Raw genomic sequence first — 22,026 nt, forward strand, 5'->3', positions numbered from 1 at the left:
CTTTCACCCTCACTCTATTATATAGTCAGACAGATGAGGTCACAGAAAACTGATCTTTTCAGAAGTTTTTCACCAAACTGATCTTAGATAACCGTCTTCCCTTTTAAACTTTCCATCTACTGCTATTTTAACCTGCTTGCTCCCAATGAAGCAAAACACCATATACTGTATCTCACTCAATCAGTAGTAGTTTTGTCTGTGTAGCTCTTATAAATTTACATTTCTTGAAAAATGTTGGTGCTTTATTATAGATGATAATAATAATTAAATAATAATAATAATATAATAATAATACAAAAGTAACTTCAAGCGCATTCATCATGTCTGCGGGTCATGAACTGATGTGATGAGCCTTTGATTTATGTTGTCTTACCAATAGTCCAGCACTTCTTGTAATTGTGCAGTGTCTGACAGACTATGATACCGTTGCAACAAAGTACAGAAGAATTTACAATCGGGATTTCTTTATTTTGTAAAATTATTTTACCAGATACTCACTTGTGCGAGCAGATGTTACTGAGGTGTTTCCTTGTATATTAGATCCATCAACCAAAACAGACACCAAAAAAGTGTAAATATTCCCAGGAGTCAAGTCTCCAATAGTTGAGCTATTTGTAGAAATGGTGATAGTGTATATTGGATTTTCCTTTATTTGGATCAGATAATAACTTGCATTTCCATCAGGTTTCTGCCAGCCCAGAGATATAGAAGTGGTGGTGATATTATGTGTGGTCAGGTTCTTTACTACTCCAGGTTCTAAAAGGAAAGAAATCTACTGTTACATTTTGATCTACTCCATACTTAAAGGCAAAATAAGTGCTGCTTGTGCCATTCATTATATAACTGTTTAGGAATGTTCAAGGCTCCATCCTTAGTCCACCGCTCTTTTCTCTGTACAATTACTCCCTCCTGAACTAATCAACTTTTTGGACTCCAACAACAACTCTACACTGATGAGACCCAAATGTATTTATTCTCTTTGATGCCAGCACAGATGGAGGACTTGGAGACACCAGACCAGACCATATATTTCATTAGTTGGAGAGAAAAAAAAGGTTCTATTGCACCGGAATTCGTAGATATGTATAAATTTTAGATTAATGGAATCCCTATTTATATAAAATTCTTTGAAAATATTGGGGTCCATTTACTAAGCTTTGGATGGAGATAAAGTCCACGGTGATAAGGTACCATCCAATCAGCTCATAACTGCCATGTCACAGGCTGTGTTTTAAAAATGACAGTTAGGTTAGCTGGCACCTTATCACCGTCAAATTTATCTCCATCCAAGGCTTAGTAAATAGACCCCTAAGTCTATTAAGGAACAGTGTGTGCTGCCACAGACAAACAAAAACTATTAAATACAAGACAGAAGAGAGGCCTGTATGAGGTGCACTAAATTTCAATTAAAATGCAACTTTAATAAAATCATTAAAAATTTGAATATATTAATAGCAAAAAATATGGTTAAAATATAGTTGAACTGAAGAATGTGCATAAGTTTAAGAAATTAATTGGTATTGATTGGTCAAATTCCACTATGTGTGACAAGCATGCTGCTGGATGTATGCTGCTGTTGTTTACATGATGCATAATATGCTGCAATCTTGACAAAGGTTTTACGGGACTGAAACGTTGATGAGGCTGCTTGGATTATATCTACATGATTAAATGAAACAAGCATTACTACTTTGGTGAGTGCCCTCTGTTTTTTCCTATATTGGGAAATACTCTGGATTTATAGAAGGACTGGTTAATTATTGCTTTTTATTAAGCAGAGAGTTCTACATTATTTATAGTATAAGTACACAAATATCAACTTAGTATAAAAACAATTTTGTTAAGCTGCATACACACAACGATTTAGTAAATGAACGATTTTTAGTAAACGATTTTCATTAATTTTTTCAAGGGAAAAATGAATGAAAATCGTTTACTAAAATCGTTCATTTACTAAATGTAATGAACGATTTTTTTGAACTACAAATGATTTTTGCATATTCCCTTAATGAAAATCGTTGAGTTGGTCAGTCTGACTGAACTACAAACTACAAACGTGAACGTGCATGAATGGTCAGTGGTTTCTTCACTCCTCCATTGGGACTTATGCAAATGCGCAGTCTACTGACCACACATTTGTGATGGCCATTGCCAGGGAGGAACCCTCTCCAGGTAAACTTTGCTAAGTGTAGCCTATAAGCTGCAGCAGCTAATGTCAGCTTTCCAACCCCAATAGAAACTTATAAGGGTTGCTGCTGCTGTTGGAAATGGAGGGCCTGAAATCACTCCATATTACATCTGGGGTACACCTGATATTTGTGAGTATCCCCCAAAAATGGGTGTTTTAGAAGAATATGCCACAAATATTTAAGGATAAATAGGTCCCTCTGTCTCTAGAGAATCTGCATATACACAGTACTGTGCAAACATTTTAGGCTGGTGTGATAAAAATGCTGCAAAGTAGGAATGCTTTCAAAAATAGAAGTGTTAATAGTTTATTTTTATCAATTAACAAAATGCAAAGTGAATGAACAGAAGAGAAATCTAAATAAAATCAATATTTGGTATGACCACCCTTTGCCTTCAAAACAGCATCAACTCTTCTAGGTACAGCTGCACACAGTTTTTGAAGGAACTCGGCAGGGAGGTTGTTCCAAACATCTTGGAGAACTAACCACAGATCTTCTGTGGACATAGATTTACGCATATCCTTCTGTCTCTTCATGTAATCCCAGACAGATTTGATGATGTTGAGATCAAGTCTCTGTGGGGGCCATATCATCACTTCCAGGACTCTTTCTTCTTCGTCACGCTGAAGATAGTTCTTAATGACATTGGCTGTATTCTTGGGGTCATTGTTCTGCTGCTGAATAAATTTGGAGCCAATCAGATGCCTCCTTGATGTTATTGCATGATGGATAAGTACCTGCCTGTATTTCTCAGCATTGAGGGCATCATTAATCCTGACCAAATCCCCAACTCCATTTGCTGAAAAGCAGCCCCAAACTTTCAAGAAACCTCCACCATGCTTCACTGTTGCGTACAAACACTCATTATTGTACCGCTCTCCAGCCATTGGGTGAAAGAACTGCCTTCTGTTTCAGTGCCTAAACCTAACCCCTGACGATCGAGATGGTGGGGATCGGTGTTCTGGCATCAGGATTAAGATAAGTGTTGGCATTTCGATGCCTATCTTAAGTCCCTTTTCAGGAAGGAGGAGTCAGGATTTAGACCGGCGGCATCGTGTCCGCCGGTCTATTAACTACATCCCATCCAGAGCACCTGCTGCCATTTTTCTGCAATTCTTCCATGAAGACCACTTCTGGCCAGATTTCTCCAAACAGTAGATGGGTGTACTTGGATCCCACTGGTTTCTGCCAGTTCTGAGTTAATGGCACTGAAGGGAAGTAAGCATGATGTGTATTTCATCTGATGCACTAAGTTTCCTTGGCCTACCACTGCATCTACAGTCTTCAACATTGCCCATTTCTTTGTGCTTCTTCAAAAGAGCTTGAACTGTGCATCTTGAAATCTTTGCCTGGGAGAGACCTTGCTGATGCAATATGACTAACTTGTGTCTTGTTGCTGTGCTCAGTTTTGCCATGGTGCATGACCTGTGACAAGAAACTGTCTTCCACAACCTCACCTTTGTAGTAGAGTTTGGCTGTTCCTCACCCAGCTTAAAGCCTACTACACAGCTGTTTCTGTTTCAGTTAATGTCTGTGTTTCAGCCTGCATATGAATGAGTACTGCATGGCATGTAGTTTATTGCAGCATATAGTGCGCCATGCCTCACCATAATGTGTATTGACATGCCACAGCAGGGAAGCCAGAATGCCGTGCTATGAGCAAAGATATAGCAGGACACATCTTTAAATATAGCAATAGCTAAGGTATTTATCCAATTCAGACTCAATACTAAAATATGTTAATTAAATGGTTCTGTAGAAGCTGTGCTTCTCCTGAGTTAAAACAAATAGACCTCACTGCCTGGCTCTGGAAAGTTGCTTATAAAAAAGAATTATAGCTGCTTCTTGTCACACCATTACAATTTCTATAGAAGCACGTAGCTATTGTTTGAATATAAAGGGTTGCTGCAGTGAGAGGGGGTGAAGAATATTATGGGTCTCAAACTGCCTAAAGCTGCTAGTCAAGTTTGTTGTGAATTATATCAGTAGTGGAAAGAGCGTGGTGATAGGCTATAGGCTGCACATGGTGAACACTTACAGACCTTTCCAGACGTCTTTACTGGTTGGGAGTTTTTCAGAGGGAAAAACTCCTCCATTCTTCCAGCTGCTCTCCTCTGAGGGTCTGTTTATTTTATCCACAATTCTAACATATTTTAAAATAGCTTAAGAAAACTCTAAAGCTGCATACACGCATAAAGATTTTCTGTCCAACCATCCAACTAGTTGATTGGTTGGAATGAAAATCTGGTAAAGTATGAAAGCAAATGACAATCAACAATTTGCTCCCAAAGCCAGAAAATGGACAAAAACTGTTGTTTGAACAAATTGTTTAGATCAAACATTTAACAAACTTGACTGACAACCATTTTCATCTGTTTTCTGGCATGTAGGAGCAAATTGCTGATCATCAGTTACTCCCATACGTTACCAGATTTTCATTCCAACCAATCAACTAGTTGGATGGTTGGACAGAAAATCTTTATGTGTGTATGCAGCTTAATTCTCATCCATATGTCCCATGAGATATATACGGAACTTTCCCATAATACATAAATATGCACATAAACTATATTAATAGAACAGGAATTATATAGTAAACCAGAGGAATACTTATAGGGCCAGGTGTATTGTATGGAGAGTATATATAAACCAATAAAAATTATATCAGTAAAACACATACAAATCACCCTACACTGCTACTATACAATATTTTCTATTTAACATTACCAGCTACCACGGACTGACATCTATGCCGGTGACTTTTGGTGAACTCAAATACAGACATCGTCCGGCAGCATACTTTGCCTGTGTGGGACAACTAATGCTGCACTGCTGATGACATCCCCCGTACTGTGGGAGAACGCATAACTCAGCCAGTATGCACTAAGCTGCAATATTATCTATCTGCGGATCTCCATTCCCTATTATGGGATGGCGTTTCACAAGACACCTACTTTAACTTGCAAGTTACCTATTATAATGTGTATAGTGGACTCAACCTATTCATCACATCTGGCATCCTGCTATAATCACTGGATTTATTGAGGTACTGTATAATCCACACTAGATTAAATTGTGTGAACTTTTGTAAATTATACCAATAGCTATGTTTGTAGCCGTTAATCTATTCTATTCAATTAGTAGCTATAAAGGTTCCATTTTTTGAGACTGCAGAATGTTTATGGGTTTTAGATGTTTCTAATCGGATGCCGACAGTCTAAATACTGATGCTGAACACCCGACAGGTCAGGATCCCAGTACCAGTATCCCAACCGCCAGCATCCCAGGAGGGAGGGTTAGGACTAGTGTGCAGGAAGAGGGAGGTTAGGTTTAGGCACTGAGGAGGGAAGGTTAGGTTTAGGGTAGGGGTTAGGGTTAGACTTACCTTATTTTCTTATGGGTGTCAGGATTCTGACTGTCGGTATTCTGACTAGCGGCATCCCTAGAGCCGAGATCTCATACCCAACCAGTTTCTAACACCTATAAATGTTTAAAAGTTAATATTGCTGCTATAAGCATTTTTTATTAAATTATTGTTTCTTGTAAATAATCTGTTGACCTAGGTCAATTTTATTCTGGGTGTTAACCAGGGCCTGAAGGCCCAGGACAAATACAAGCTGGTTGGGGTGAATAAGCTGGAGTAGCCAGATGTTTAATCAGTTGGCCAACACTTTAGCAAATATTTTGAGATCAACATTGAGGAGGGACATTGGCCTGTAATTGTCATATAGAGTTAGGTATTTGCCCTCTATGTGATTTACAGTAATCATAGCAGCTGAAGTGGCTGAAACAAAAGAGGCTCCATTCCTGATAGCATTGAATAAGCTACTAATATTAGTGGCAAGGATGCCTCTAAACTTCTTGCCTCTGGAGGAAGCTGGGGGAGATGGCAGTAAGCTAAGAAATTGTCCACAGAGCACACAGGATCATGAGGATCAGAGGTGGGTTTAGCAATTTATAGAGGCCATGATAAAATAAGCAAAATTTGGCCTCTCTTTTCTGATGGGTAAAGGGTTCTGGCAGAGGTGCGAAGGGAACCAACAGCATTATGAGCACAATGTTATCAAAGTCTGCTAGCTAAAAGGGAGCCTGTCTTATCACTCTTCTCATGAAACATTTGGTTTTGTCACTTGAGCTTTTTAGCTGTCACATCTGACAAGGTCACATTGAGCCAGCTCTTCAAAATCTGCAATGGACAAGTATCATCAGAGAGCAATTTGATGGGAAAGTTGAGGAGACTGCAATTCCAGGTCCAAATTAAAGCCCCAATACAGTCTATTTTTGGCCACAGAGCCAATACAGTCTCTTTTTGGTCACAGAGAGGCTCATCAGCTTGCCACAGATGATAGCCCAATGGGTATCCCAGTGCATGGAGGGGGAACTATCTCTTATCAATGGAGTACATCTCAAATTAATTCCTCAGTGCCTTAGTAATTTTAGAGTGAGTAGAGTCATCAAATATCTATACACACTATATACTTTGTTATTTGGGCCCATGAGAAACATCTTCTGAGAAATGCAGCAGCCTTCACCTGTGGTCCCACAAACTGTAACTCCATTCCTGTCTTGTTTTGCAATGCCCAGAGACTCACTCAGAGATATCCAACAGTCAACAAGATAGGAATGAATTGGCTCTGATTTGCTGTCAGACTATCACATACAATACTGCAGAGTATAGTCTTGTGAGTGTAACATGATTAAAGTCTTATCTCATGAGACTAAGATTTGCACCAGCCACACCTGTTCCAATTCACTGTAAAATATGTTTATTCTACTAAGCTTTGCTGCCATTTTGACCTCACCACAAGTAAGTAGTGAGCAGTGGCATAGCCAACTTTTGACATGAGGGAGAGTGAAAATAGAAAAATAGCCTTAGAAGGTCCAGATGTTTCACAATTTAATCTGTGTCCTGGATGTCACTCCCAGTTCTGAGGACTGCGACTGTCAGCAAAGACAGACAAATCCTTACATTATTACAGTAAATAATGGATTAGCAGTGGGGCTGCAATTAGATCACTGACATAAAATACAAAGATGTCAAAAACTAGAGATGAGTCAGCTGGTAGTTGTATGGGAGTTAGAGAACATGAAAACATGGGCCAAAGTGAGGGGGTAGTGGAATGAATGAGAGAAAACATTAATTACAGAAGACAGCAGGTGATACTCTCTGCAGAATGCTAGGAAGATACAAAATGGGCAGAGGGAAACACAGGGAGAGAGGGCAATCCTTCCTTTGCCCCTATTCCTGCCTCCATACTCCACACCATATATCTGTTCCACCTCCACCCTCTGTCTTGCCTCTATCCCTGCTCCACCTTATCCCGCTGTTCTGCTTGTGTTCCCTCTCTGCATCCTCCTCTGTCACTGTCCTCCACTCATGACTTGTTATACTTACACTCCAGTGACATCCTCATCTTTCATGACTTGCTGACAGTAGAAGCTATTTAGGAGCCTGTGGCATGTGTTCCTGCTGCTGCTGCTCAGATACCAGAAAGACTTACTACATAGAATCTGCACCTCCACACTTATAATACCAGTATTGTCTCAACTATTCTGGCACTATTTATATCTTTGTGAATCAGTCAGCAATCATGATCTGGAGTCGAATGGGTTTTGTGAGAGATAGAGGGGTATCAAGTGCAGGGTGAGCCTTGATATGAGGGAGAATTAATTAGGCAATGATCAAGAACTACTATAAAGTTGAATCAATAGTGTTCATGGGGGCTCAGACATGATCTGGGGAAGAACAATATGGGTGGGACCTGGGAACAAGCAATAAATGAAGCATATAAATAAAGGATGATAATAATAATAATAATAATAATAATAATAACAAAAGGGACAATATATATTTAGCTCTTATAGGGGTCCAATCATTATGCTAATTATTAGGGGCCGGGTGGCCCCAGATGGTTAGGTATCCAACTCGCTGCAAGAAGCAGCATTAGATACAAAGCCACCAGAACAATTCAACATTCAATTCAAAATTCAACAATCAGCTGTCTCCGTGATATTCTTCACTGGTGTCTCCCCCATCAGTTCATATATGCAAGACCTCCGGCTGAAGGAGCTGGATGGGGGTGGAGGGAATCGAATGGGAAGAAACTGCAGTCCAGAAACAAACACCATCTGAAGATGGCATAAGTTCCAGCAATCAAACTCCATTTTCAGAGTTTGATGAATTTACAGTATTGGGTGAGGTAACTACTGGCTGCTTTTGTATGTAGACCAGAAATGCTGGACCACTTTATATTTACACTGCAATTTAGATTTCAGTTTAGACACGTCAATCCCAAATCTAAAACTCTCTGCACATTTTAAATCTCCCCCACCTGCAGTGCCGCATGGTTTTACCAAGATGCACAGTTACAATACTTGCTCTTTCTCACTCTATTCCCAAATTTGAATCATGCACATAGAGTTTAAGGAGATCAACACAGCTTAAAATCTACTATATTTTAGAATTAAAAAATAAAACCGCATGTACTCATAGTAAATTAAGCCAGCTCTTTGGAGACATTTTAGTGTTTTTCAAATAGATTGGTCTATAACTTATCTTTCTGTCCATATAAGTTCTTTATTCTTATTATTTATCCATATTTATTCACAAGCCTCACCCTTCTACATTAGCAACAAAATGCTGAATTTTTATGGATAAATAATAGGGGAATTTTGCATTTTTTATATAATGCATATCAGCACTTGCATTGTATTGGCTGTGACTGCTATAAAGAAAACATGAGGATAGAGTGTATCATCTCCATTTATTTGAATTATTAAAAAAAAAAAAACAATTATCCTGTACTCAAAGTGTACTAAAAACAGCAATTCCACATATTCTAGTAAATCTGGGCAAGCAACAGATTATTTTATTAACTTTATTTTGTCATGATCTATATTTTAATTTAACTTTTTTAAATCACTATATCGTTCAGGAATAAATTAATAATTTCTTTCTAAGTAATTTCAATAAAATAAAAAGTATAATTCTTAAGTGCATCATGACATAACTACATAGTTGTTTTGTGCTGTTTAGCCAAAAAAGGCAGCTAAAAAAGGGAAATAGTGCTGCCCATATATCCTACTTAACTATTTTTATTAGTGCCTCTAAATCGTGGAAATTTTACTAGGTTAACAAGTAGGATGTAACTTTCCTAAATTCCTGTGTCTAAATCATTAAACTTTCTGTTTCATAAGTACAAAACTAAAATAAATATATATGTAGCCCATTATGAGAGCAGTACCTTGATTTATTGCAACAGCAAAGTGCCACTGATACATAATTATTGTCCCTAGCTTCTCTCACTGACATTCTATAAAATAGTTGCTGTTTATAATCATTTCATTTATTTAGGACTTTTGTTTTAGACTTATATTACATACATCGCAGGAAGACAAAAGTACATACAAAGATATCAAGAAGATAAATAGCAGACTAACATAAAAATATTTTCCCCCCTTCCCTAAATCCTCTTTTTTTCTGTATCCTATACTTGCTTAAAAATTCAATAAAATAAATTATTGAAATAAAAAAAAAATAATGGGCAAACAAAGCTTACCACCACAAAACATACTTGTAGGCAGGGCTGGATTAAGGAGGGGGACGACAGGGGCAGTCGTCCCTGGGCCCCCACACACAGAGCGGCCCCCACTAGCAGCGGTGCAGCTGGTGGCTTCACCCGCCACTAGTGTCCCCGCCGCTAGTGTAGTGTAGACCGCGCAGTGAGCGTGGCCACACTACACGGTGACAAACACACAGCCGGCGGCAGCTGTGTGTTTGTTACAGCAGCCGATGAGAGTCACACACACTCTCATTGGCTGCTGCTTCAACGGAGGGAGCCGGCTGGAGCTTACTTATGAGCTCCGTCTTCCGGCTCCCCTCCCGGGTGATGATGGGAGTGACGTCATGATCCTGACGTCTCTCCCATACTGAAGGAGAAGAGGAGCCAGAGCGGACAGCGGCGGTCGCGTCCTGAGCGGGGTTTCAGATAAGTTGTGTTTTTTTTGTTTTTTTGTGTGTAAGGGGCACTGCATAGGGGGGTCACTTCATGGGGGCACTGGGGGCAATGCATAGGACAACTACTGGCGGCACTGAATAGGGATGGGCTACTACTGGGGGCAGTGTATAGGGGAGACTACTTGTGGGGGCAATGCATAAGGGGGGACTACTGGGGGCACTATATGAGGGGCACTGCATGGGGGGACCACTACTGGCTCTGGGGGCACTATACATGGGGCACTACTGAGGGCACTGTATAGGGGGACCACTACTGGGGATTTATATAAGGGGCACTGCATAGGGGGTACCACTATTGGGTCTGGGAGCACTACTGGGGACACTGTATAGGGGGACCACTACTGGGGCATTATATAAGGGGCACTGCATGGGGGGACACTACTGGGTCTGGGGACACTATATAAGGGGCACTACTGCGGGCACTGTATAGTGGGACCACTACCAGGGCATTATATAAGGGGCACTGCATAGGGGGGACCACTACTGGGTCTGGGGGCACTACTGGGGGCACTGCTTAGGGGGACCACTACTGGGGGCACTGCATAAGGGGCATTACTACAGGGTATGGTGGTATATAGGGGCCCCCACAAGTTTGTTGCCCAGGGGCCCCCACAGACCTTAATCTGGCCCTGCTTGTAGGAGCAATATATTTTGGATTAATAGTCAGCACAATTTAAAATACTAAGAATTATCTATCATAAGACTTATGGGTACATTTACTAAGATAGGAGTTCTATTTAAGAAGTGATGTTGCCCATAGCAACCAGATTCTACTTCTCATTTATCTAGCACCTTCTAGAAGATAATAACGGGAATCTGATTGGTTGCTATGGGCAACATCACTTCCTAATAGAACTCCCATCTTAGTAAATTTACCCCTAAGTCTTATGATAGATAATTCTTATATTTACTAAAGGTTGATTTTAATCAATTTTAGTCAATTTAACATAGATGAAAATTGAACAACATCGATGATGTGTTTCTGAGGCTAAATCACACATTTACTAGCAGACAATTTTTGAATTGGTTTTAAGTATTAATAAATGTGTGCTTTTGCTTCAATAATTTCTTTACTAAAAGTTACCTAATAGTTCCCACCATTGAAGCCAATGGTGGGATTAACTCATTGGTTGAGAGAGGTGCACACTCGCCTCTCTCAGCCATTAATGCTCAGCCAATGCATTTTTATGTGAAATGCCATGGCTGAGCCATAATTCGGGAAGTACCGTCCTTAGAGGATGGTACTTATGTCCATTACTTGGGTATTGTCATTTTTTTTTGTTTTCTAAAGACTTGGATGCCTACTTGGAGAAGAGGATATGAATGGCTACAGGGAATATAGGTGAGTATTTGTGTGAGTGTAGAAAAGTTGTACTTTCATGGTGTGTGAGTCTTATTTTTATTTTAATATATCTTTTGCAAGTGAACTAGAGGAACCAGTTGGCCTTTAATTTCCTGCAAGCTTCTACTTGTGGTTCTACAAGTACCAGCATGCAGGGGAGCCTTGCTGGGACCATTTACTGTAAAAGACAATATTAATTCATCTATTTTATGAAACAATCAACCTGACACCCACCTACAGTGCCCTGGAGAGGGGGAACCACTTTACTGGGGGGGTCCTCGCCTCCCCAGGAATCCCCAGCCTGGGCTGACTAGTGATAATGATTTGGCTGGCAAACACATTGAAAGGATCCCACAGCTGTGAGGGACTCCTACTGTTTTTGTCCGCTGTATTTCCAAAACCAGGACTAGCTCACTGAGCCTGGTGATGGATTATGAAAATACAGGGAAACCCTATGTCTTTTCCCAATGCATATTTTCACAACCAAGACTGGCTCAGAAAAGCCTAGTGCTGGTTGCACAATTATGGGGAGACCCCAAGTCATTTTTCTTTTTTTTTTCTTTTATACTTTTAATAAGGTTGTTCACATAAAAACATGTATGGATCTCATTAATCTATGCATGTTTCTGTGTAACTTGCACCTACTCATGGTAAAATTGCCAACATGAAGTAGGTCTATAATTTTGGTTATTTTGTGCTCGATCCGGTGATTAATTTCAAATCGAATATTAGTAAATCAGGGGGTTCTATGCTGGTCAATGTAAAAGTACCAATGTTTACACAATATTTGATTTTAAAAGGGATTTGGTTTTATATTTGATTTCACAGGCGATTTTGAATTTAGTAAATCTCTGATGTTCATAATCGAATGCAAGTCGAATGCAAGTATACCCTAAACATAAAATCAACCAAAACTGAATTTTAAATAATATACCCCTTAGAGTTGAATATCAATTTATCACATATAACTTGTAACATTTCAAATAAAAATATTTAGCTATTGTCACAAATTCCAACAAACAATAATAAAAGACTCCACAATTCTATATGGTCCACATTTTAATACTCACAATAGTTTAAGAGTACTTGAGCACCTGGAGTACTATAATGGGGGAGGGGGGTTCCAATTGCCCAAAACCTAAGAACCCTAATAGTCTCCACTATGTTATCGGGAGGCATGCAGCATATAGTTTACAAAAAGAGACCAATAGCTACTTGATATACAGAAGAAAGAGGGTGCAAACTGTCAGTATGTCTGCCTAAACTCTCGTAATATATGTGAGCCTGTCTCCCAGCACTTTCAGTGGGTCTGTCCCTTAATTTAGCTTGTGTTTTTTTCAGTCTGTCTTCTGTTTGTAAATCTTGTATGTGTGTTTTACAGCCCTGTTTGTATCTTCTGCAAAAAAGTTTGTTTATGATATAGAGTAGCAGTACACCTCCAAGCATAATTTTATGTAATATTGCATGATTTTAAATATTTAAATTTACAGTAATGGTTCCACATGCTCAAGCACACTAGAAAACATGAAAGAATAGCACTTTGCGTGACATCCAATCAACGACAATGACCACATGTTGGATGCAAAACAAATTCCTTTCTTTTTGGTAAATGCATCTTGTCACATACTTACTGCAAAAGGGAATGTATATAAAACACACATTGGGCCTGATTCAGACCCGCTCGCGAGCGCTATGCGCTCGCGAGCAGGTCGATGTTTGGCCACTGCGCATGTGCACGCCGGAGCCGGCTCCGACGTGCGCATGCGCGAGACCCGGCTAGCGACGGGCGCTCCGTTGCTCCATCCCACAGCTATGCGAGCGGCCAGGAGGCCACACAACAAAATAAAACACGCCCTGATTCAGAGCGAGCGCTCTTTCAGAGCGTCCGTCTCTGAATCAAGCCCATTGTGTGGCACATGCAACTAACTTCACCTCAGGTAAAATATAGGGTATTATATGTTGTATTTGTTTTAGCTTTTTAATTAACATCTATTAATCTCAGTCTGTTTAGACAAGATTGAAAAATAAGCAACACTTTGGAACTCAGCTATACTTGTTACATTATGCATAAAACAATTTACCCAAAAAGTGTCTGTTTTAGGCGTATTGCAGTAGTTTTAATTGCTTTATTCCAAAATCAATCATTGAATAAACCCATGTATAAATGCTATGTTTGCCCCTAAGGACTACACTAACCCCCGTTCTTTTTTACTGGTGCTCCCAGCCATTACCAAGTTTTGTATATGTGGTCATATGAGGCCAACACTGTGTTAACCCATTGTGTCTGCTCAATTTTCACATCAATACTGCAAAAAGCCAGAGAAGAGTCTTTCCAGGGATAGGATCTAACCTTTCAGAAGAAGAAAAAGGAAAAGTAGAGCTATTGCTGCAGTGCACTATATTGTCAGTACATATTAATCTGTCCTTTATTAAAACATATTAATCTTTATTCAATCAATTAAAATATTAACATATAAGGGTTATCACAACTGGCGAAATATATTAAAATTAATTCATCATTCAACAGGATAGAAAGATGTGCATTCAACAGGATAGAAAGAAACGCGTTGGCGTTTCTTCTCATATGCCGACCAGCTGTATTCTACTGTTAATACACTACTGTTTTGATATTATATATGTTTATATCTGCAGCAGTTTGAGAGATTACTATACAGGCATTTTTCCCGCATAGATAAATGGCTATGTGATTTACAGAACGGAGCTATGTACTATCATATGGAGCTAGTTAGCCCAAACACAACAGCAATACTGTGGTGTGAATAAGATTATTGCCAAATACTCATGTGAAATGTTACTTTAGTAGCCAAATTGAGATTGCTACTCTTTAATAGTTGCATTGACAATTTACCTTAATATAATCTGTTACATTTTAGCTGCTGCTGATACACATCTCTCTCTATAATTATAACACTGACAAGAATAATGGATGTAGATTATTAAATCCATACAAATTCATATACGATTATATCCTAACAGTGATATTGGGAGAATAACATCAATCCTATTGTATAAGAATATGATTACATACAGCCAGCGGCATATATGAATTTCTTTTAAATACACTTTATTTCATACTTTCATGCACATCTTTCTATCCTGTTGAATGATGAATTCATTTTAATATATTTCGCCAGTTGTGATAACCCTTATATGTTAATATTTTAATTGATTGAATAAAGATTAATATGTTTTAATAAAGGACAGATTAATATGTACTGACAATATAGTGCACTGCAGCAATAGCTCTACTTTTCCTTTTTCTTCTTCTGAAACATATGCATATAGAGCTTGCAGTAGCACATCAGTAATAAGGATCAACAAAACAAATCAATTTCAGTTGAATACCACGTTTTCCTTTTACTGTGTTAGTAACATATTATAATACAAATTACAAACATTATATAACTAGTGCGGGAACATAAAACCTTTTTTTTTATAGGATCTAACCTGTAAGTCCACCCTTGCAGAACTTGTGGGTGGACAAACAAAAACCCACAAATTCTGACAAACTCCAAGCATTGATTAAGCATTAGGAATGGATGGCCATCAGTCAGTGGCCAGAAGTTGATTGACAACATGGCAGGTCGAAGTGCAGAGGTCTTTAAAAAAAAGGGTCCACACTGCAAATATTGACTCTTTGCATAAACGTAAGGGTCACTCCAATTATCCGTGATGCTTTCACCGGCATGAGTCATTGTTGCAATGGGCGCACTTTACAGCAGCCTGAATTCGTGGAATTTTTTCGCAGCCCCATAGGGCTGCAAGCAAAGTTTTGCGAATTTGGGCTCAGAGCGGGCCAAGAAGGGTGCGAGATGCCTGTTGTTGCGGGCGTCTTAATGCCGTTGCAATGGCAACTCACACTCTTCGCGGCTAATTGATTTGACCCCTTTATGTAATTGTCAACAAAAGCCTTTGACACTTAAAAAATACTTGTAATTTTACTTCAGTATACCATAGTAACATCTGACAAAAACATCTAAAAACACCGAAGCTGCAAAGTTTGTGAAAACCAATACTTTTGTCATTCTCAAAACTTTTGGCCATGGCCCAAATGATCTAACCTGTAAGTCCACACTTGCAGAACTTTTACTGGTTGTCAAAGCAAAACAAAAAGTGGAACTGGAAGAGAGAAATAAACCTGACCATATATTCTATATGTCATTAGAAGACACACTATAAAAAAGACCCTCATGCAGGTGAGCTATAAGAAAGAAACTTTTATTTTAAGATCAATGCTTCAGTATTACTAAACTTTTGAAAAATGAGAATAAACTGCTTTGACTTCAAAGTGATCATTTCTCATGAGCAATTTAAGTAATTTTCTTAGAAACAATTAAATATTTCTAAAACATTATTTTTATCTTTAGCTTCTTTTAAACCCTTCCATTATACTGTTGTGTTTTACTGGTGACAGAATAGGAATTATGGGCCTGATTCAGACCCGGTTGCAAGCACTGAGCGCTCGTAACCGGGTCGATGGTGGCCCAGAGCGCATGCGCACGATGGAGCCGGATCCGTCATGCGCGTGCTCGAGACCCGGATAGCGATGGGCAAGCCGTCACTCCGGGTTTTGCACCAAAGGGGGCGTTGCTGTCGATGTTGAGTGACAGCACGCCCCCTTTGGTGGGCGGGCCGGGGGAGTGGCTGCCCAAACGGAGGCGTTCCCATGTGAACGCCTTCATTTGGGGGCGGCCCCACTGACATCACGAGTGATGTCAGTGGGAGAGATTTCGACTCTGTTAGAGCCGAAATCTCAATGGGGCTTGTGGCCACGAGACAATACCACAAGGGTCTCGTCGCAAGCCCGATGGTCGCGATGGTCTTGACCATCGCGACCATCTTCCTGGCAGCTCGATGTAGCTGTGGGTGTCACCCACAGCTATGCGAGCGGCCAGGAGGCTGTTCTAAAAAACCAGAAGGCCGGCCCTGATTCAGAGCAAGCTTTCTGTCAGAGCGTCCGGCACTGAATCAGGGCCTATATTTCAAACATTCATTTAGCACTTCCAATAAACACTTACTTATATAATCAGCTACTGGAGAAATATCCACTTTTACTACTCATCCACAAGAGAATATTTGCAGATTTTAAAATAGTATTTAAAATAAATACTTAGGCCCGTATTTAATTAGCCGCAAAAAGTCGAGTTCTTTTCGCATGCTGGACTTTTCGCCGTCATTGCTAGTTTTCAATGCGAAAAAGTATCCCTCGCGTCCCCACTTATCGGCGAAAATGGAACCTGGCGAATTCGGACCTGGTGGAAAGTCCTGCCAGAAATGGGGAAAACAACCTGGACCCCCCGAAAAGATGCACTAACATAGGGGATCACTATAGGGGTGTTCTAGAACCCCTAATAAAGCTAATCTGGATACTTTAGTTTTTTAAAAAGCTTGCTATTAGCGTCATTTAAGTGGTGAAGAATGGCATTAAGCAATATTTTTTTAACAAAATAGCTAGTCCCAGCAAATTTGGGGTACATGAAAATGGGTGCTAGCATATTTAAAGGTTGCTAAAGTGAAGTTTTAAAAAACATAAAAAATCCACCTGCTGCAAGCACCTGCAATCTAAAAAACACCAGGCGCATACTTGTGGACCCCCCTGGAGTCTATTTCCCTAGTTTTTATGTTTGTCCCCCAAATTTGGTCTTTTTAGCCCCCAAATTGAAAGTTCTTTTTTGGTTTGTTCTTAAGCATTTTATTTTTATTTTCTTTAGACAGTTTAGCTTTGGGGTACTCTACCAAGGGTGCAGAGGGGGTTCCGCAAGTTTGCACCCCTAAAACCCAATTCCGCACTTTTGTCCGCCTGTTTTCATAGATGCACCGGCAAAAAGTCTTTGGAATCGAATACGGGCATAAGTTTTCGCCTGCCAAAACGATGTCATCACTGAATTTTCTACGAAAATGGCTTTTCACACCTAATTGAATATGCACCCTGTGGGAGATTTCATTTTCATCACTATGATGTTAAACTGCAGACATTATGACAGCGTACCTTATAAAATCCATTAGGACAGCCCCAGTCTCGTTAATCTTCGTAGCAATTGAAGCCAATTACTTGAAAGTAACAAATAGTGCTGAAACAGAACTATGGTCTCGATTTTCTCTGAGTCATAAAATAGCTACTAATGATAGGCGACTATTGCTTTATGTAGGATTTCTGTCTTAGAATTACATCAGAGACATAGGGGCAGATTCAATTACACTCGAGATGCTGTCAGCAGTTTGCATTGCACATGAATTAGTAAAATGAGGGCATGATTTAGTAAGGACTGTAATTGCAAAGCTGCACGGAGGCAGATTTGCAATTGCGATCCTTGTAGATATGATAATGCACAGGAGGCATAATGCCTCCTGTGCATTACTTAATCAAGCTGCGTTGTCAAATGCAGCATCAGTTAATTTGTGTACCATCGGCTGGCTGTGGTGTCCCATGGGATACCGTAGCTGGCCACCACAGTTTAGAAGAGGAAGCCAGGAAATCTCTGTTACCCAACGGAGATCCTAGCTTCTGTCGTCCCCCACTTTTGTGGTGACATGTCTCCATTTTGGGAATGGCATTACCACCTCCTCCGCGCCCACAATCAGCAGAAGACTGTCAATCACTGACAGTCTGCGAACTAGATAGCAGGACCCATTCTGCAGACTTGCAGAATGGGTGCTGCGCCTGCGCAGATTCCTAAACATCAGAATCTGCATTCAGAAAAGAAATAGATCAATAGCTACTTGATCTACAAGGTAAAGAGGGTGCAAACTATTAGTATGTCTGCCTATACTGTTGTGTGATCTGTGAGCCTATCATCAAGCACTGTCAGTGTGTCTGCCTCTAAGTTCTGCTTGTGTATTTCCGGTCTGTCTATGTCTGTGTGTTCATCTTGTCTGGGCTTCCTACAGTCCTGTTAGTATCTTCTGCACAAACATCCTTGTTTGATACAGAGTGGCAGTCCACCTCCAAGCATGGTCATATGTAATATTGCTTGATTATAAGTATGTAAATTTAGAGTAATGGTTCTAAGGGCTTAAACACACTAGAAAACATGAAACAATAGCATTTTACTTGCCATCCAATCAACGTAATAACCATATGTTGGATGCAAACTGAATTGCTCTCTTTTTGGTAAATATATCTTGTCACATACTTACTGCAAACTTACTTTAAACTGTATACAAAGCACACATTGTGTGGCACATGCAACTAACTTCACCTCAGGTAAAATATAGGTAATTGTATGTTATATCTGTTTTACCTTTGAATTAACATATATTAATCTCAGTCTCATTATACACGATTGTAAAAATAAGCAACACTTTGGAACTCAACTATACTGTGCTTGTTACTTTATGTATAAAACAAATTACCTAAAAAGTATCAGTTTTAGGAGGTTTGCATTGCGTTGTTCCAAAATCAATCACAGAAGAAACCCATGTGGAAATCCTATATTTGCCCCTAAGGACTATACTAACTCCCATATTTTTTGCTGGTGCTCCCAGCCATTAACAAGTTTTGTACATATGTATTATGTATATGTGGTCGTATAAGGCCAACACTGTGGGAACTTTCACGTCAATACTTCAAAAAGGCTGAGAAGAATTATTCCAGGGTTAAGATCTAACCTGTAAGTCCACACTTGTAGAATGTTTACTGGTTGCCAGAGCAAAAAAAAAGTGGAACTGGAAGAGAAAAATAAAGCTGGCCAAACATTCTATAAGTCATTAGAAGATGCAATATAATAAAGTGTCCCTCATGCAGGTGAACTATAAATAGGAGACAGTTTTTTTACCACTTCCAATAAACACTTAAATAATCAGCTACTGGAGAACTATCCACTTACACTCCTCCTCTACAAGAGAATATTTGCAGATTTTAACAATAAAACTTAGTGGGAGATTTCATTTTCACTGTGCCACTATGATGTTCTTACTACAGTACTTCCAAAAAACACTTACTTGTATAATTAGCTACTGAAGAACTATCCCCTTGTATTCCTTCTCCTACAAGAACAGAGACCAGGAATGTGTAATAAATCCCAGGTATCAAATTCTCAGCTATAGCAGAGGTTGTGGTCACATTTGCACTGAATGTTGAATCTTCCAAGATTTTTATGTTATAGGAACTTGCATTTCCATCAGGGTGTTGCCAGCTTAGAGATACAGAAGTTGTGGTGATGTTCTCTGCTATAAGGTTCTTCACTTTATCAGGTACTGTTAGAAAAAAAGAAGCAATATATTAAAAAGTGATTTATTTTTTTCAATCAATTAGTATGAGACTCAATTCTCAGAAATGTTCTACTGCAATGTTTGGCTGCAGACAGCATGGTAGCTTACAGTTGACCAACATTTTAAATTTTCAAACCTATCTCTATGAGATGAGAGGGAAAATGATTGATTCTACTCGTTGCAAAGTGACTTAAACCGCACACTACCACTAAGAATTTAGGGCCTGATTCAGACCCTCTCGCGAGCGGCTGTCCGCTCGCAAGTGGGTCGATGTTATGGACTGAGCATGCGTACGATGGAGGGAGCTCCGTCGTGCGCATGCGCCAGATGCGACGAGCGATGGAAAGTCCTTCGCTCGTTGTGTCCGATCAAAGGGGGCGTGCTGTCAATGTTGATTGACAGCACGCCCCCTTTGGTGGGCGTGCCGGGGGCGTGCCTCCCTGACGGGGGCGTTCCCACGGGAACGCCTCCCGTCAAAAGCCGGCCCACTGACATCACTAGTGATGTCAGTGGGAGTGATTTTGGCTCTGATAGAGCCAAAATCACTCCGGAGCTTGCGGTTGAAAACCTCAACCGCAGGCTCCGGCTCGCAATTTCGATGGTCGCGATGGTCTCGACCATCGCGGCCATCACAATGCACGCTCGTATAGCCTGTGGGTGGTGACCCACAGCTATACGAGCGTCCAGGAGGACGCTCCATGAAAATGGAGCCCGGCCCTCATTCAGAGCGTGCGCTCTGCTCAGAGCGTACGGCTCTGAATGAGGGCCTTAATTTTTACCTTAAATTGCAAATTTTTTTTACAGATGACATGCTATTTTTACATCTATTTAGTTTTTTTACCCAGTGTGACAACTTTCAGAAAACAACAACAACATTCTCCACTCTATTCACTCTGTAAATATTCCTCATTGTAGAGCTCACAGTATTTTAACAGTGGTTATGGACAATGGGCCCTCCAATGGAGAAGGGGATTTTATGCTGCCCAAAATCACTTTTCCTCCTGTCCTGGCTGATGGTATCTAATGTATCTTTGCCACACAGCAATTGCAGGCTCAGTACTGGGCTGCAAACAGAAATGTGAGGAATGGGACTATTTTAGACATCACAAAAAGTATCAATTATTTTGCTAAGTGTCTCTCCTATGTTTTTAGGTGTTGCTTTGCACCCGGCCCGGTGCCAGGGGGTTAGAAGTGGTACATACTGTGCCCTGAGCTCCATAGAGACCTGTCAACTCATTATAGACTCAGACTACACTGCATGTACAGTATATTGAGCCATTGTGAGTTGCACATTGCTCCTAAACAGCACTCACAATTCAAAAAGATCCCAGGAGTCAGGCTATGATTGGCTGCTGTCATTAGGACAAAATGTCAGATCTTTTTTTATTCTAGTTGCTTTAAGAGTGCTGAGGGACCACCAAACTTTATCCCAGGCAGGAGATAGGCCCATGCAGCACACTGGGAAAAGAGGGATTTTAAGCAGGTGTTGAAAAAATGCTGCAAAGTAAGAATGCTTTAAAAAATAATGGTGTTAATAGTTTATATTTATCAATTAACAAAATCCATAGTGACTGAACAGAAGAGAAATCTAAATCAAATCAATATTTGGTGTGACCACCCTTTGCCTTCAAAACAGCATCAATTCTTGTAGGTACACTTGCACAAAGTCAGGGATTTTCTATGATTATAGTCAGGTGTATGATTAACCAATCATACCAAACAGGTGATAATGATCATCATTTTCATATGTAGGTTGAAACACAGTCATTAACTGAAACAGAAACAGCTGTGTAGGATGCTTAAAACTATGAGAGGAACAGCCAAACTCTGCTACAAAGGTGAGGTTGTGGAAGACAGTTACATGTCACAGGTCATACAATATGGCAAGACTGAGCACACCAAAAAGAACCAAGGTAGTTATGCTGCATCAGCACAGGTCTCTCCCAGGCAAAGATTTCAAAGCAAACTTGGGTTTCAGGATGTGCTTTTCAAGCTCTTTTAAAGAAGAAAATAAGTCCTAAGCTTCAAAAAAAGAAAACACTGTTCAGATAGTAGTAGTTAAATATAATCAATTTATTAAAACAAATTGCTTAGCAATATCCAAAGGACTATTTAACATCTATAATCAGTCTCCATGCTAAACATATCAGCTTAGGACTTAAATAGTATTTTCTTTATTGGTTTGACTAAAGATTGGCAATCCCTTTATAGAGAGCTGCAGTGTAGTTAATTACACTGTCATTAGT

The 22,026-nt window shown here is 39.8% G+C and overlaps 1 protein-coding gene across 1 annotated transcript in view; it reads right to left on the reverse strand.

The window, feature by feature from the left end:
* The window catches only part of LOC148542660 (titin-like), a gene marked incomplete at its 5' end in the record, with an annotated part of 334,539 nt that overhangs the window by 8,848 nt on the left and 303,665 nt on the right, over window positions 1–22,026 (reverse strand). Inside the window, 2 exons of the mRNA XM_088467589.1 lie at window positions 499–756; window positions 19,511–19,765. Of these exons, the coding sequence (XP_088323715.1) occupies window positions 499–756; window positions 19,511–19,765 (513 nt within the window). The remainder of the gene's footprint in view (window positions 1–498; window positions 757–19,510; window positions 19,766–22,026) is intronic.

Source organism: Taudactylus pleione, unplaced genomic scaffold, assembly GCF_031769625.1.
Source record: "Taudactylus pleione unplaced genomic scaffold, aTauple2 ptg000010l, whole genome shotgun sequence".
NCBI lineage: Eukaryota > Metazoa > Chordata > Amphibia > Anura > Myobatrachidae > Taudactylus > Taudactylus pleione.